Source organism: Falco peregrinus, chromosome 14 (assembly GCF_023634155.1).
Source record: "Falco peregrinus isolate bFalPer1 chromosome 14, bFalPer1.pri, whole genome shotgun sequence".
Lineage (NCBI taxonomy): Eukaryota > Metazoa > Chordata > Aves > Falconiformes > Falconidae > Falco > Falco peregrinus.
In genome coordinates this window covers 22,171,696-22,190,203 of record NC_073734.1, presented here as the reverse complement: position 1 = coordinate 22,190,203, position 18,508 = coordinate 22,171,696, and the positions used below count along the sequence as shown (strand labels likewise).

The 18,508-nt window shown below is 39.2% G+C and overlaps 1 protein-coding gene across 3 annotated transcripts in view; it reads right to left on the bottom strand.

The window, feature by feature from the left end:
• Nucleotides 1–18,508, bottom strand: part of NFATC3 (nuclear factor of activated T cells 3) — a 103,951-nt gene that overhangs the window by 6,044 nt on the left and 79,399 nt on the right. For 2 of the 3 annotated variants that reach the window (XM_055818898.1, XM_055818897.1), the window contains exons 9-10: nucleotides 15,961–17,013; nucleotides 7,046–7,147 (exon numbers count right to left, since the gene is read on the bottom strand). In XM_055818898.1, the coding sequence (XP_055674873.1) occupies nucleotides 7,046–7,147; nucleotides 15,961–17,013 (1,155 nt within the window). The remainder of the gene's footprint in view (nucleotides 1–7,045; nucleotides 7,148–15,960; nucleotides 17,014–18,508) is intronic. The other variant, XM_055818899.1, reaches the window with a different exon arrangement.

Here is an 18,508-nt window from a genome sequence, read left to right as displayed (position 1 = left end):
GGAAATGCTGTACCTTCTCTTCTTCTCAACAGAAAATTCTGGTGGAGTAGTTTTACTTGCCATAGTAATTTTGTTAGGATTGCTGATTTTTAAACCCAACCAGTATTCAAGTGTGCTTTTTTTTTTTAAAAAGAAGAATCTTAATCAGTGTTTTGTCAGAGTGCCGTGCAGGCCTAAGTAAAAGGCCAGAATAACTTTTCTGCTGTGCCTGGCAAAGGTGTTTTTTCACTTTTTCACAGACCGTAGCCTCCTGACTAACACATCTTCCAATTTTATACTTTCCAAGAGTGCCCTGTCTGGAAATCTGTAAGCAACAAAGGGATGGGGGAAGCTTGCAGACTCTGGAGGACTGCGTGTTGATTTAGATTATGTACAGATGATGGTACAAACGCTTTGAAGGAAGCACAGCCTGCAGAACCCAGCGGCTGAGATCCAAGTGCTCTGACCTTGTGCGGTGCAGCAGCCTGGCTGCCGGCCGTCAGAGCCCTGGGCAGGGGGTGCGGGCAGTGATGCCCTAACAGGCACAGGGTGGCCGCGCCAGCTGCCTGGCTGGCAGTGCCCAACACTCTTGGGAGCGCTGGGAGGGATCAACAGGGACAGTGCGGGGCAATGAACCAGCATGTGGGCTAGCAGGTGCCGGAATGGGCATTTAAACCAAAGCTGGTCTTTTAAAGACTGAAAAAACCCAAAGAAGCCATATTGAGTATTTACCAAAATTAGGCAGCCTGGAAGTCCTTTGGAACAGCTCACTGAAGAGATGTACAACTCTGCTTTATGGCAGCAGATAATGAGATGCCTGCATGTATCTAAGCTGGGAAGCATTTGGCTTTATATGAAGGACATTCTGTGTCTACCAGCATTACTGTCGTTAACTTGTCTGACTTAAAGAAGTTTAAAATATAAATCAAGTAGTCGGTAGGAAGAGTTAAAATTCTGCATAGAAATGTACATGACTGAAGGTAAAGTCATAAGGTGTTTTACTTTTTGTATTAATTTGTGATGGAGAAAATCATATTACATTATTTTTAAAGACTAAAACAGAAACGCAAAGGTTAGTATCTGAATGCATGACATATTACCCTCTTCCACACAGGGTCAGTCTCGGAACATTTAGTAGTCTGTGTTTGAAACTGAAAACTTAATTCATGAACGTAAACACAGGTCTTCTATAATGTTGTCTAGCAAAATCCAAGTTCTTAGGTGATGAATTGGGAGAGGAAGTCAGTATCTACAGTCCTGAGACAGGACAGAGCTCAGGCTATGCTAAGGATGCCTTACAAACAAAAGATGACTTCTTTTCTACACTTCCCAGAATACTTTATCCCACCTTTCTGATTTTCAACTATGGGTTGCGTGGGCTATGTTGTCCTAGAAGTGTAATTAGAAAGATTTCATATACCTTTTGCTTAACCTTAAAAGCCATCCAGTTAGCAATTACATACTGGGAAACCAAGTTGCGTGGCTTTTTTAATACATGCAATTATTTTTTTTTATAAAATTTCCTTCCTTTCTTCAGCACAAGTTTCAAGGGGAAGGCTGCAGAGCTTGTTTGGGATTCAGTAATACAGAGCTCAGTTATGCTGTTAAGGTTCTCTGTGGTCTGTCTGCCAGGTTCATTTGTGGCATTTATACTTCTGTTGGCTCTCTGAAGAGAGCCAGGCTCATGAGACTTAAGATGCAGGTGAACTGTCCTGTGAGTAGACCCTGACTCTTTCAGTCTACCTTCTTCCCTGCTTTTCCCCCAGTTCAGTCACTGCCTGGTTGGTGCCAGGTGTTCTGACTGTTAATCCCATACCCTGAACTTCATATTTTGCATACTAATTATAGAGGCCTAACTACTATTTAGTACTCATTTACTATATACTGATCACCTAAAACTGTTTTGGATGATCAGTGTCAACTGAGTGGACAGCATCAAAAGCGTCATCAAATGTTTTAGGCGGCAACCTTTAATAATAACTGGATCAGATCAAAAGGGAGAGGGGGTGGCACACGCTGCACTGTATAGAAATGTGGCAGATTCCTCCACTGCTGTGATAAATGCATTTTGAAAACTTATACAGTTTTTTTTTTGTTTGGTATTTTTGTTTTGTTTTGTTTTCAAATTGGGCTGTGAAATGGAAATGATTTTTAACAACTTTCCTAAGTCTATTTAATTGACCTCTTTGGTAGTTATCCCACATTTGAGAATTTCAGCTGTTACTTTATTTGCTATAGTTTCACCTTTTTCTTATGCAGAGTGTAAGCTGGCTGGTAAATTTATACTAATAGTTAAATTCTTAAATTTTGTTCTGCACAATCTATTTTTAACATGGTGGGGGAAAACCTTCTGCTACAAAGATTAGATTGGACTCGTCAACGCTAGTGATACTGTAGTATTGTGTTGCAAAGGTTTTTGTGGTTTTTTTTTGGTTTTGTTCTTTCCCCTTTGTGTTGCATCAAAAAAGCATGAACATGCTGCATTGAAAAAGGCACTGAAAGTCATCTGGAGGCTCAAACCCCTATAATCTTGCAAAAAAATTAAGCCGCATACTAACATCAATACCAGTGGACCAGAGTAGAGGAGAACTAGCTCTGACTTTTGGATCTGCTGTCAAGCTTGTAAAATGAAAGCAACCACGTATTCTTACTGCATTGTTCCCATTGTTTTGATTTCACATAGTGTTCTGTTTGCTTTTTTAAGTCCCTGCTAAGTGCACACGTGAAAGCCAAGCCACTGAGACTCACAGAAAACTGGGCCACAGCTCCTGGGAGGCCTCGTGCCCCCTGCTCCTGCCTGTACCTTCTGGGCAGAGAGCTTTGCCTCTTGGTCACTGAAGCCTTGCACCAGGGCAGCTGATAGTTACTGCTCCAGCTGTTTGCTGCATGAACTGCCAGACTGTTCATGAAGTTCTCTTAAAACTGTCGCAATTTGCAGTCCAAAGTTTTAAGATAACTAAAATTAGGTTGAACAGCCCAGCCTTTTGTGCTGTCAGTGACACATATAGCTAGGGGCAGTAATCTTATCAGCTGTTTCAAGAGATGCCTCCTGTGAGCAGTAGTGACCAACCTCTCTGGAGAAATTCTCACCTACAAAAAGTTACTCACATCAGCCAATTTGAACAGAACAAAGCTCTTGCGTTAAGAAGCATGACAACATCATGAAAGCTGGTGCTTTTAATAATAAGTTGCTGTGTATTTTGGATAAATTAAAAAAAAAATTACAAATTTAGACAAACAAGTTCCTCTTTTAAGAACTGGAGCTTTGAAATGTTTGTAGTATCTATGCCTTTTTTCCCCACTGTTAATCAGTTCTACAAATGTCACCTTAATTTATTCTCTCAGTCTGAGACCAACCCATAATTTATCAAGTCAACATATACCTGTGCCACCTTACTGAATAGTTTATATTAGAATAAAAAGATATTTAGACATAGCATGATCTCCAGCATGGGTGTTTGAAGTTCTAACATCAGAAGTAAAGGCATTATCTTTTTAAATCAAATGCCAACCAAATATGAGCATGCTTCTAGATTGCTCTACTTAATTCCCCCCCTAGAGCTGTGAATGCTAAGGGAACAAATACTTTGTATTGGAGCACAAAGGAAAAGATGAGCAATTCCTGAAGCTAAAGGCCTTTCTGGGAATAGCGCAAGTGACCTCTCATTCCCTTGCAGGAAGCCAGTAATCTATAATCAGCATCTATACTTTCTACAAGACAACAGAATCTCTCTAATAGGCAGTTACCACCAAGCATTTTAGGGTTTTGTTAGGTCAAAAATACTGCCTGAAAACCTCCATGGAGAACTATAAGCCAGCCAGTTCAACAACTAATGGGTTGTAATGGGTAATAGTAGAGACCTGAGGAAAACACATCATGATGCCTCTGCAGGATGTTCCACCAGCCTCCAACATGTGTTTGTCCTAGGGAATTCCCAGGCCAGAGACATCTTCTGTGCCGAGTGGTCCTGTTTGGATTTTTCTCCCCAGGGTCTTCAAGGTCTGTGCAAAATTCTGTCATCCACTCTACTCTGAGACAGTGAGTTCCAAAGTTTAACTATGTAGAGCTGTAGTAATGCTTTGTATATGCGTTGAACTTGCCGCAGGATTGCTTGGTGGACACTTTTATTATTTTGTCTCCCAAGAAGTATTTTGCATCACCTTTCCTGTGCCACCCATTCATTTTATTATACTTAGCGTGTTCTCCTCGTTCATTTTTCTGGCTGGAGCGTCCTAGCTGATTCAATGTAACTTCTGTTCTAAATCTTTGGTCGTGCTAATTGTCCTTGACCAAAACACCACGTATGCATCCAATTCTTTTGTGACGTCAGGGCATGATGCGGGCACATCACAGATCTGTATTAGCAGTATTTGTTTGTTCTTGGCTGGTTCCCTAAGCATTCCCAGCATTTATTCACCTTTTTAAGACTACTTTTAACACTCCTGAGCAAGTTTTCATAGACTTGTCCATTTAAATTCAAGATGGCTTTAAATAAGAATAGTTCAGAGAGCTTGTCGCGGTATGTATGGAATTAGGGCAGGTTGGTCTTTTTGCCTTCCCTTACCCTAATTTCCACTCCTTTAACTGATTTTCTTTAATCACAAGGCCTTCCTGGAGAGGTTTCTAGACACTTTTTGGTTTTCACTAGTCTGAATAGCTAAGCAGCAGTGTCATCACACTGACCAACTTCCAGTCCCCTGGCTTTAAACCAGATTTAAGCAAGAGGCTATACATTACAGTTAATAGTTCAACGGTTGCTTACTCTTTCAGAGTTGTTGTCTGGCATATCATCTAGCTGAGGTGAACTGTGTCACTGCCTGTTTATCTGTCTGTTCTGAAACCTTTTGACTGATACTTCAACTTGAGACAGGTCCTGCAACATGTCCCTTTTCCAAAGGACTTTGGCATGAGAATCTCTAGTTCCTCAACTGCAAACATCAATACAAAAGTTTTCTAAATTAAATTATTGAATTTTAACTTAATTCCTGAATTGTCTTCTATCTGCTGGCCAGGTTTCACATTTAACCTAATAATTTTCATGTTCTTTTCTGAATTTGAAAGCAGCTTGCAGTCTCACTGCAGAATAGTTGTACGCTTAATCTGAACCTTCATAAACAGTTTGCGGACTGTTTGCAACTATTTTTCTTAACTTTGTTTTCCTGTAACTCCCCTTTTTTTAGTTTGTCAGAGCCTGTAATGCTGAAACTGCTACAAAACAAAGAAAAAAAATTAAAAAATCTTTTAAGCAGTTACTGCATGCTTCTGTGGACCAAATAAAGAGATGTTTCCCCTTGTGGGTTCCTCTCATGACTTAGTGCTCCATGAAGCAGTCACACTTAGCCATTCTATAAAGGATGACTCAAGTATTCCATTAGCGTATTTCCTGCCGTTGCAGATTGTCTGATCTCCTGCAGCATGCACGCTATGGTTATGGTTCCTCTCCTGTTCAGCAGTATAATTTAGAAGCGATACTCTTCCTAGTTTAAGCTGAACATTAAATCTGTAAGCATTCTCTACCACTAGTTGATACAGTTGGCTTGTCTGATGTGACACTAAGGTTTACACAGGAAAGGTAGTAGAATGGTTCTGTACCCTGAAGAATGCTATCTCTTGCAGTAGCACCACACTGACTATCTTTCTTACACCAAATACCTAAAATACCTGTTATTTAATTTTTTTAAAATGCCAGTCTCTCCATTGTATTTTTCAGATGCTAGCATTTGTGTGTGTGCATATTCTCCTACGGGGCTGGTTTTCGCTTTGTGCGCCCTTTTAAAAAGGGACCTGTCGGTGTATATTTCCTAATTCTAAGTTTGGGGGTTGCCAACCTGTGTGTTACTCTTTAGTTGATGATACTGGTATTTGGGGGTTATTTTATTATTGAATTGAGTTTAAATTTTTCAAGAACTCCTGTTCTTCAACAATTATTCTGTACCTACCAGAGAGATTCTGAGCACATGTTCTTCCACAGGATATAGGCTAGAACACAGAAATAATCTAAGCCATAACTGGTATTTTACTAATTGATCTGCTGTTTCTAGATACAGAAATGTCGACTTAGTGTACAGAGCCCTTTCCCTAGTTTTGCCATTCTGAACAGCAGCTACTTACCTTACTAATAACATTTTGATGTGTAAGGAAAGAGAACTAAGTCAGTTTTTTTGAAAGACCAACATCGCAATTTACTTCAGTTTCATGGGCAAACTTAAGATCACTCTACACACTAATTGTGTGAGAGTTTTATTAAGGCTATACACAGAGCTTGGTTACTTTACTGTTAACAATCCCAGATCTACTGTACACTTACAAGTATCCCCTTTAAAAACCTATGGGGAAAGTAAAGTGAAATGTGTTATATGTGTTTATATATATATGTGTGTGTATATTTATATTGGAAAAAAAGAACAGTATAGTTCTTTGGCATTTTAGGCATGTTTGTAATAAAGTGAAAAACACTTAAGAGGAATGGGTATAAACACAAACACGACCAATATACTGTGTGCCAATTTTTAATATTATTACCATTTAAGAGAGTCATAGTGCGTAATCTTGTTTATATGTGAAATAAAGAAGTTGAAAGCATCTTAAAATAAATCCAGGTGATCTTTCACAATTGTAGTGCACATTCAACTAGAAATCTACTTATGAATCTGTATTCCAAATACTTAGGTATTCCATTTGTTTAAATTGACATGGCTTCATCCTTTTAAAAAAGGATAACCATTCTAAATTTCTCATGGTTAACTGATCTGGCCACTCTATGCCCTTGCCCATATTTGGCTTAAGATTTTCATATCCTCTTCTGTTTTACTAGATCCTACATCACTCAGGAAGTTCTGTGGCAGCTACACATACTGTAAGTGGAGGTTTTTACTGCGTGAGTGTACACCTGGTTCACAACTTCTGAATTTTCAACTATTTCAGAATACACAGGTGTCCAATTATAGCAATACTTAAGTATTACATAGTGCTTTTCACTTGTAGATGTTAAGACTGTTACAACACTTTCCCCTTTCCTTCGTGCTCCAATTTCAAACATTGAAGCGTTTCAGTAAGCAGACTCACCCTCTAGATTTTCCACATAGGAGTTGGACATGAGTGCTGAATGTTGAGTCCATTTCTCTGTTGAACCTGATGGCTGGTATTCCAGGTCAGAGATAAAACTGTCTGTGTCAGAGAAGAAGACAGACATAACTACTGACTGGACTAAATCAAGAAGTTACAGTTCACTCAACCAGGAAGTGACTTTCAGTTTTCTTTTAATAGCACTAACTTTAAATACTCAGTTTCATTCACAACTACTACATATGTTGACATAATTAACTATTTATAAATTATCAGAGTGCCTATTAAAAACAGTATCACTTATCTTGTATATTTAGTTAGTTTTCAGTTAGCAGCCAGAGCCATAAAGGTAACTGTTAATATTTTTGGATGTCTTCCTAGTTGTATCATCATGGATTTTGTACTAGATAAAGTTCATTTTACCATTTGTGTTAGTTTAGAACCTTCTTTCTGCAATTTTCTCAATCTGCTTTACTTACTGTGGTCAAATTAAAAGTGCTTATGCCCCTTGACAGCACCTCTACTGAACCAGGTAGGTGAAAGAGTACTAGTAAATAAAACCTTTATTTTTCCTACAATTTAAACACAGGAAACTGTTGCTGTAAACAGCCGTTAGTTTCCCCTTTCCCTGTCAGACTGTCTGTACCATTTGCCCAAGGTACTGATCCGCAGTCAGGCCACACACAGGTTGAGGTGTTGGAAAACTGAGTATTATCTTGGTATAGGTGGCTCTATCAGACCAAGGCAATGTGAGAAGCCAAGTAGGAAGCAGAGAACTGCATTCCACTGAGTTGTTTCTCTTGGGAGGAAAAATGTACAGTATATTTATTACTTTAGCCAACAAGTGCATGTTTATTCAGTTACAATTAGCGATTATGCAGAGGTTACTATAGTATGCTGGGTTGGGTTTGGGGTTTTTTTCCTGCCCAAGACAGAGCTGCATGTTTAGTAAACTAGGATTTAATACAATTAACAAAATTGCTCTAGAAACTGGCTAATTTGTGCCTTCTGGATAGAGCCACACGATTGCTTTGCCAGCATGGTTTCTAAGCCCTGCTTAGGGATGACTCCTGGGAAAACGAGAGTCTATTTTTACTTCCTCCTGAAACTCAAGCGGTACCAATTACCCCTTTGGATGACTCCTCATGCTTAACTGTTTAAAGCATAAAGTTATGTGTATTGAAACAGGAAGAGGAAAGCACCATCTGGGTTTCAATGGAAATGTCCACTGCCAGCTTGAAGGAAAGGAGTAGACGGAGGACAAATGCTCGTCAAATAATAGGACGTTAAGAACATTTTCCCCCACCAACTGTAGTAGAACTGCAAGACAGTGACATTTAAATAAAGATTTAATGAATCTAGGGAGATCTGCAGAAAAATACCTTGGGATGAAACAAATTAACTTTTACCAGCAATCCTCTTTAAAGCTCAGGGTTTCAAAGGAGCAGACAACAAACATGCTGACAAAAAGCCTCCAGAGAGAACAGTGAAGTTAATTAGCTCTTTTAGGCAACAGTCTCTGTACCGTAAGTCTGCATTGCTTATATAGCAAGGATTACCTGTCACTTTAGCAAAGAAATATGATTCTGAGCATTTTTTTCTAATTAATTTCATAGAGGGATTCTGAGGTTCTTGCATGTCTTAACAAAGCTGCTGACAGCAGTCAGTTTTTGCTTTTCTAAATCCCTGACAAAGTCACGTGTAACACATGTAACCTGTCTCCAGCCAGCACCTTCTGGAATGGAGCATGCGCTTGCCTTGGGCACGCAGTATTTGTTGTTCGTGAAACGTGGTAAATAAAGCAACAGCCTTTTAAAGTGTGTAATATAGCATAAAGATTTTGTTCAATGCATGCTAAAGTTAGATAGAACTTGAGGTACCAGATAAATACACATTAAAAAGACCTTTCTACCTCGTAATTTTATGAACATTTGGGAAAGGTTTATACTTCCTTAAGCAATATTAAATGTGTATTGTACTGAAAGAATATAACATTAAAATTAAAGCTATTAAACTGAAATAGAACTCAAGAAAAATGACATCCTGTACATATATCTATTTAACCAACCAAAATGTCATACTTTTATGAACCACGTCTTTGTCTTGGCTCTTCCCTTAAGTACAGAAAGGTTAGGGAAAATGTAAACCCTCTATTACCTGCACCAGATTTGGGTCAAAGCAGTAAGTCAACTTAAAATGACGGTTCTATTACAGATACAGACCAAAAAGCTACTGGAGTTACACCATTTGGTTTTCAGGATCTCTTCCTACAAGAGTCAAACAACTTCATTTTTTGTATCACGTGATTAAAAGTTTAGCCTGCGCATCCTTTACTACTACTGCTGCAGTATGATGCGTGGGAAATGGGACTTAATGTAGAAGATGTCACTGGTTTTAGAAAAGTAGATCCCCAAATATATTCTAGAAGGCGTGATGGATTTGCAGTGTTGCTCAAGTACTTGGTATCCTTTGCAAAAAGAAGTTTGATATAATGGTTTGGCAGATCATATCAACTGTCTAGGTTTGGTAGTATTGCTGCATCCACCTAGGAATTCATGCATTTTAGGGGACAGATGAGTCAACTGCTGTATTTACAGAGGCAGTGAGGATCAGTAAACCTCAAAGAACATTATGGATAGACTGCAGCGCATGCTTCTGTGAACATAGGCCTTCTTTGTCAGCTCCAGATAGAACTCTATCAGCTGCATCTCTGTGACGATCCCTGCAGCTAGATCCCATTTGTTAGGGCAGTATATTTAGCCTGCTTTTGACTCCGCATGACCAGCAAGTAGTACAGGGTCAACTTTCCCTTTAAAAAAAAAAAAAAAAAGCTGCCAGGCTATAATTAATGCTCAGTCTTCTCTGCTGTGGAGCAGGCAGCTGATTCTGCTGGTTTGTGATCAAAACCAGTCACATGGCAGGCCATGGCTGCAATGGCAAGCGTTCAGGACATGGTAGGTTGCCTTGCAAGTCACCATGCCACACCAGGCTTACTTTTAGTAATTTCAAGTTCAATGCCAACTTTGCTAAGTCCTATTTTTTTTTTTAATTGATAAAATGAGGCTGTACAAAATGTTAGGAGGAGTATGGACTTCCTGTGCACATTACAATTATAGCTATAGAGAGAGGCTGAATGTGCCTGTGGAGCACAAATATATATAGGATATACAACAAATATCCTTGTTCACATTATGATTATGACTCTGTATTTACGTACCATAGTGAAACCAACTCATTTAAGTCATATGTTTATCCCTTTCTCTCACGCAAGAAGATAGACGAGTCTAACATGGTAAGTATTAAGTGTGTGCCATGGAGCTAGAGCATACGTGCTGCGCAGCGGAAAGCAGTGCGGAGGTGTCCAAGCGTATTTTTCCCAGCGTCACAAGGGCATGCCTAACGCCTTCCAGTTCTGCTACTATTGCAAGTGCCTGCACCATGATGTAGTCACGTCACTTGCATTCACAGAGTAAGTTTCTAACCTCTTCTAGTTCTTAAATAGGAATCTTTTTGCAGTGGTGCAACTATTTGAGCTTACTTTGAATTATTTGAGGTGTTCTGTGGCTCGCGGAGGGCAATAGGAAGTTTGATACGTTTGCTGGTCATGGGTACTTGAGGACTGAAGAGACTTGTCTGAAGTTCTTTACACATCAGCAGTCTGCAACCTGTCTTCTCAATAGATGCCTTGCTGGCACAGATTTTATGAACACAGTGAATTAATCCACTGGAAGACACGGTTACAGCATTCTTTAACTGCTGAGAACCCCAGACAGTAACATTCTTTTCATTCACCCTTCCTCACTGTTTCAACCTTTTCCTTTTAATCTACTGCTTAGTCTGGAGATGTTTAATTCCTAGCACCTATTTACTAAAAGCAGATTCCCAATTCTCTTCCAATACATTTCAGGTTCTGCCTCATCACCTTACTCAAATTCAACATCTCACTGCAGAAGCCCATAAGCTTACGAGAAGAATTAGCAGTAAAAAGCAGTTTACAATTCTATCTCCATACTGCTTGATAATATATATATAATATACAGATTACTAAGAAAGGAGGAGTTTGGACAAAACCTTACTAAACAATTTATACTAGTATAATTTTTGGAATGCCTTTTATCAACAGGAATAATCCAGGAGTTCCATGTACAATGTAGGCTCAAGTTCTTGTCACACATATGCATGTCAGGCATGCTGCAAGATGCAACGTTTTGTTCCATACTTAGGAGAGTAAAAAAAACGCCTTGAGTTTGAGATGTACATCTTAAGAACATCTCAAATTTGAGTTACACTCAAACAAGACATTTTTGAGCCACTCTCCTCCATCCTAAGCTAGACTCCAGCATTCGGTATTTTTTGTTTCTGTAGGCCTTCAATGCTGTTTGGCAGGACACTGCCTTAATTAAGAATGACCTGTTAATGCACAATTTTTAAATACTTAGATAAATACAAAGTACAATCATTCTCCAGTACTTTCCTATTAGTTTCTACTGGGATTGTCCAGAAGTTAAGCTGAAGCTACAGTAAAAAGCTACCTGTAAAGATGTACATATTTTCTAGCAAAAAATCAGAATAATCCCTGAGCTTCCCAGCAAGAGAATTTATCAACTAGAGAATTATCACAGAACTATTAAAATGAATGAATGCAAATGGCTTAGAATTCTACATGGAATGTGTCTGACAAAACAACTTACTGCTTTATGTACACAAAACTGTTAGAGGATTTCTAGTTATGATTTATATCAAGTCCACATACTCTATTTTCTAATCTCCAGCTTTATGTAATGGAGATGCAATGAGTAACAAAATGTAAGAGGATTAGTAGAAGGTCATCCTGATTTGCTGAATACAGCCTAACATAATACCTTAAAAACAGTTACATGCAGTTGTACACGTTAGAAATCTCATCGCTGAAGAAAGCTATAAAATCCAAGGTAAACTCACTCCTAAACTGCAAGCCACAAGAGATTAAATTTTAGATCAACAGTATTCGATAGATTTAAATCTAAAACTTGACAGTGGGATGGGTAGGTAAACCACCACACTAGAAGCACTGTTTAAAAACAATGGGGAAAAAAAAATTAACAAGGCCTCACCATAGAACTAGACTGATTCTAACCGACTAGCTTGCCTTTTTTTTTTCCTCCAAGTGGGAAGAAATGGGACCTTTATTAGATAAGCATACAACAGAGCACCGTATGGATGATGGATATGGGAAAGGACAGAAATGACCAGCTGCCTGCTTCTTGTCACTTAAGCTGCCTTGTTTACACCTATTTGCAGCCCTAAATATTCCACTGTCCACACAGGGAAACATTAGCCTGGGGAGCGGGGCAGAGGGCAGGCTTGCTGAAAGATGTTAAAAAAAAAAAAAAAGGCAGCCAAACAGCCCAGGGGCAGGGGAGGAAAAGCAGAGGGGACAACTAAAGAGCAAGAAGCTGCTTTTATGTAGTTCCCGTCCAAACATCCACCAGCTTGTACAGATTGACTATTGCAAAGATCTAAGCGGAAAAAAGTACTGGTTTTCAGAACACCTTTTAAGTAGCAGCATACAGCGTAAGTTACTTTGAAATTGTTATTGGTAATGTCATCTGAATTTCCTATCCAGGTGCCTCATGCATTCTGATCCCTTGTTTCTTCAAGTGAATTAGCGTTTCCTGTAGGAATGAAGGATGGGAAGAGGGGAAGCCAAACAAAAGAGCACGTTCAAAGGTGGAGATTAGAAAAGCCTAAAGACATTAACCAGATCCTGTTGAAAAACAAGAGAACAAAGACCGGCACAAACTTCAGCAGTAAAAAAAAAAAGGGGGTGTGTGGAGGGATGGGTGGGTTTGGGGGGGGGTGGGGGGTGGGCAAGTAGTATACTTTATGTAGACGCCCAGGTAGAGGTTCTGCCTCATTCTTTTCCGCTCATATCCCAAACAGAGCCCAGCTTGCTCTAACTGGTAAAGGGCAAAGGAAGGCAACAAAGTTTGAAAAGAGACTCCATTCCGGCCATCAGCAAGTGTATTTGTCTTGGCAGAGAAGTTATAAAGGATCCAGGAGACGCTGGATCAAAACTAATGCAGATGCTCTTGGCTTGAACACCTATGGATTAAGCAGTTTGTAGTTCTGTAGTAAATAGTAGTGTTTTTTTGGTGTGTTCTGAAGAAAAAGCCTTAATGTTGGCTGAAGAGGCACTAAGATTCAGTTTTAGGAGTCTTGCTTACAGGAATTTATGCAACTACTATCCGGACTGCCACTTCTGTAGGTGGGATTGTTTGGGGTTTGGTTTTTGTTTGGTTGGTTTGGGTTTTTTTGCTTATTTGTTATTTTAAAACAATTTTAAACTACACTCTGTCAAGCTAAACAGCTTAGTAATTCTGGGACTAATTTTGTCATGAGGTAGCACTTCTATACTATGCTCAAATTTTGTTCAACGTTTTCTTAAAATATTTTCTTTGCCAAGAAAATATCTACTATGCTAATTTTTCAAAAGCGCACATTAACTAAAAGAAAGAAGATTATTTATGCTGTCAATGTTTTTTTTTGAGTTTGTTTACTTTTTTTTCCAGACTGCTGCCTGAAGTATTTAAGGTCAGTAATCCAGACATGATTTATACTATATTCAATTGGCTTTGCCTTACTGTTTTGAGAGGTTTATTCACCTTAACTGGTAACCCTTAAAAACCTATTTTCCAACTAAATATAGCTTTGAGATATTAGCTGGGAGAACATACTGTATCAACATTCATTTATGTATGCAATTATGTTTGGATTTTTTTCCTTTGTTATTGTAACATTAATGTAGAATAACTGATTTCGCTATTTGTGTCTAGCTCTATTTGTACAGAAACTAAAATTTGATTATGCACAAAAGAAAAATACTGAAATTATTTTTAAAACCGCAGTAACATGTTAGATAAGTTATAAAAAAAGCATTCTTGTCTAAACATGTTTTCTTTATTTAAAGCTGATTAAGCAGAGGAAACATTTACTCAAGTTTGAGAGAATTGAGCAGCTTGTGTCCTGTCACTGTGCCCTTCAAGATTTTTGGACGAGCAGGTTTAAGGCGAGACATCTGATTTGTATTTGCAGATTGGAAATGAAGAAAAAAACCCAACAAACCACCCCCCAAACGCAGCCCCCCAAGCACTCATCGAATGGCCGTAATATGAAACTGAAATGAAGGTAATCTCTGTGCTTGCAAATGTACTGTTGCTGCCAAGTGCTAGTTCAGCATTTAAAATCATGTTCAATTTTCCCTATAGGAAGTGTACAGTTTAATCATCAGTTACCAGATCTTCTTTAAACTTCTATAGCAAGCATTATTTTTTAAAAAATAAATTAATAAAGCTATGGCCATTTGACTCATATGTATATTGATTATACTTCTCTAAAATCAACTGATATCTTTGATGCAGGGGGAAAAAATTGGTTTTCTTTTCTGGTTTTTTCTGTGCATTAATTTCTGAACAAGTATAAACAAACTGCCAAGATGCTCATAAATGCTGAACGCTTCTGCTTCTATTGTGAAAAGTTTAACTACAGTATTTAGTTCTGTTTTATTTCTACATCTTTTTTGCGGGTGTGGAGGGTAGGAGGATGAGAAAAAGGTAGGTCCTAATGTGACACTTAGGGAAAAATTAATCTTTCTCACTGCTCTAGTACGGAAGCAGAAAATGCTATTTTTCTGTTGCATTCTGTTTCATAGAGCCTTGTTCTCCTCCCCTCAGGAAGTCCTTGATAGAATCAGTCCCTTCCTTTCTAAATAAAGTTACCTTGATTGATAAACAGTGTTTCTAAAAAGAAAGCTTTGTTTAATTAGGGTGGCCGTTTAATTGAAAGCCCAACTGTATTACCAGTTTCTCTCATTTTCTTCCCAGTACGCTGTGTCTGTTTTCTTACTAAGTTTTCTCATTACTGACTGAAGGTAGCAACAGCAAATTTCCATTTATGAAGGAACTGGGACCGATAAGGATATTTAACAGGTTACCCACACTGAATTCTTTACACTACTGCTGATGCAATTAAGTAATTACTAGGGATGATTAAAAAACCCCAAACCCCACAACATTTAATGCTATTGTAGAAAAGAGATATTAATAAGTTTCCCACCATCAACACTGAACACCTTTAACACACACCTTTTAAGGCCAGGCCTTCTGTTCTTCCAGCCTTATTAACATGACGTGTTCTTTAATAGCCTTGTATCTATGCCTCAAATACGCTGATGTTTAGGACCTGACATAATTCATTTTTTTTCCCACTTGGTTGGACAAGTTCTGTAAATTAACACTGTCCAAGTGTTTAGAGAACTTTATTGCCTGGACTTTAGCACTAGAATATCCTTGTTCTGTTTATGTTAAACAAGTGAATTTCTCAAAAAGGCAGCTAGAGTGGTATGGAGAAAGCAAACAGCTACTGTGAGCAGAGGTGCTGAATGCTGACAGCGTATCTACGGTACATCTGTGAAGAGACTATGACAGTGCCAAAATGCATGTGATGTATTTTCAGAAAATGAGCCTGCCCTTCAAAACTGGGACAACTCCAAGAAACAAGACTCCAAACTACATCTGTGCAACTTAGATATATTACTGTGACTTTCACTGAAACGTACCAACAAGACCGTCAGGAAAGGCTTCAAATTAATTCCTTATCTTTAAGGTATCAATGCGTAGGAGTTAATCCTCAAGCCCTGTTTTAAGTCTATGGGCAAATTAGACTAAAGTATTTGAACTGTGTAACTATGGTTTGCAGCTGGTATCGTTAGGTTTAAATAAGTTGTTGCTTTCACAAATGTATGACTCCATTTTGATGATACAAATTTACTTCTGTGAAGAGGAGTGTTTTCTAAACAAAACAGAGCAACCCTCCCACACCCACTTTGTAGCTTAAGGTAGATTATATCCCAGTATTAAAACATTATATCCACTTACCATCATCTAGTGTGATGTCTTGTAGTCCTATTGTTTGAAAATTCAATTCTCGATCTTCAGGTTCTGGTTTAATGTTAATAGCTGCCCCGTCTGGTGAAAACGGAGATGAATCGCATACGGTATGGTGTATTAGGGATGATGCTGCGTTAAGACCTCCCAGCGCTGGACTATGTGCTTGAGGGGAGTGCTGTCCCGAGTGACTCACAGCGGTTGGCGGGGGAGATGAGGCAGGTCCTGAGCTAGGAGACTGGTAAGGCATAGGCTGTAGCTGGGGTGAAGAAGGTCCAGACAGCGGCGAATGGACCAAAGAGTGGGAAGCTGTGGGGGATGGGGATGAAGCGGATGCTGGATTTGTCGAATGGTACGGGACTTGCTGCAGCTGGGGAGAAGACTGCCCAAGGGACCGGCTCATTGCAGAAGGGATGGAGCCCTGCCCCGCGCTTGGGCAGTGGTATCCCATCGACGGTAGGTGAGAAGATGACTGTCCCGAATGAGCTGGGTGTGCTAGCGGATGCCCTGCTGTACTTGGTGTCGCCACAGAACCTGGATTTGAAGAATGAAACTGCATTGGTGGTAGAGCTTGGCAGCTAAGATTTATCAAATGAGGTACAGCTGTGTCTTGCTGAAATGAAATAGCATCGAATCCTTGGCTGGAGGCAGAGTTCATAGGAAGACCAGACTGTCCGTTGTATACATCGTTAGACTGCATAGGCTGGTAAGAAGGCCTCACAGGAGGTGCTGATGTTACCTGAAAAGACTGAACCACAGCAGGAGGCAAAACATGACACTCTTCACTTGGACTAAGGTTTCTACCTTGCATATGTGGCAGGTGGGATACTGCGGAGGTCACCATTGCTGTGTATGGAGGTTGGACCGGACACACAAGGCTCCTGGGTGACGTGGACAGTAAGTTGTCATGTGGATGCCCTTGCTCTGGTGAGGGCAATTGAGTTCGGATAGAATGCAGGCCCTGGACGTTGCTCGCGTGAGGCAGGGCCAAAGATGGAACAGCAGACAAATCCACATCATCTCTGTGCTCTTGTTTCATTATAACTAGAAAAAGTAAAACAATTGTTACAATTCCAACCCATTGGTATCCTGTGATAAACGCACACTAATTGCTGCTTTACAGCCGCAAACAGTACTGCTCACGTCCTTGCTCCAGTTTCCCTTCTTTTGCTCTGCTTTCATTTTCTTTGACTTTACACCGGCTCTATCAACCCTTAAAAGTCAGGAACTCTCCTAGCACTTACTCAAAGGCAGTTATCTTCCTTTCTAAAATATCCTCCCATGCAATTCATGTTTTCACGGACACGTGCAACCCAGCCACAGAAAGTCCAGTACGTCAAAAGGACACACACATGGAGGGTGGCTGCTGCTGCGGGGCTCAGCAACACCAGGCAGGCACGAGCTCGGTCTCAGGCGCTAGGAAACGGTGAATGACATTTCTTAGCAGGCTTCAAACTTTGCTCAGCCTCTGATGAAAATGACAGATGAACTTTGGCAACACACTTAAACTAGTCTGGGTAGTGCGTGTTGTTTTAATTACAGCAGCCCTTTCAGCATATCCTCCAATTTCAATGATGGCAACAACTGTTCTTATAACACACACAAATTGACACACTTTCAGTTACAGGATTATTATTATTTTTTCAAGCTACCGGCACGCTCTTGAAAAAGACACTGATTTTTAAGTACAAACAGTGGAAAAATGTTAACACAACTGCCTAATTACTGCTTTATAAAATACAGTTACTTAATCTGCTATATATATTTATAGAAAAAATGTATTTTAAAATGTTTGTGCAATAACAGCTGCAGTTATAATTAAAACTTACTTCTTACTTAAGCAGTGTCATTACTTCATTCCACCATTTAAGTATGGAGTTCTCGAACAAAAATATAGTTTAAATGTGTTTAATAACTACCTTGGAAGCTGACATTCTTAAGAATGGTTGAAAAATACCACAAATCTGACACCACAATTATATAAAAGTATACTTAGTGTACCAGAAACCTAGGTAGCATTGCGTAAATTACACGTGAAGGTATGAAGTAGGTAATTTTAGAGCACAACAAGTGAGCAAAACTTAGCTGACATGATTCAAAAAAAACCACGTCAGGTAATGGAAGTTGGCTTTGTCAGCATACCTATTAGCTTTAAGAAGAATACATAAATATCCATATCTGACTTTTAAGACTCATCTACCTATCTGACTTAAAGTCTTCCAAACCGTACTAAAGGGTCCAGCACCAGCACTTGCACCTTGTGAATTCTGACTACTCTAAACGGGTAAAAATTTCTTAAAAGAAAAGACAGTAAGTGGCAGGCAAAGGAGCCGGCGTTGCATATCTAGTAGTAACCACTTCCTCATACCAAACAAAAGGGATTAAGATGTTTTAACTACACGTACAGTTAACAGAGCTAGAAGCAAAAACTGTACAAGTTAAACTATTTTCTCTCAAAATGCTGCAGTGTGTCCAGAAGCAGGGAAAATATTTTTATCGTCTTCCTTGTATTTAAACCTCTTCACGGTTTTTTGATATT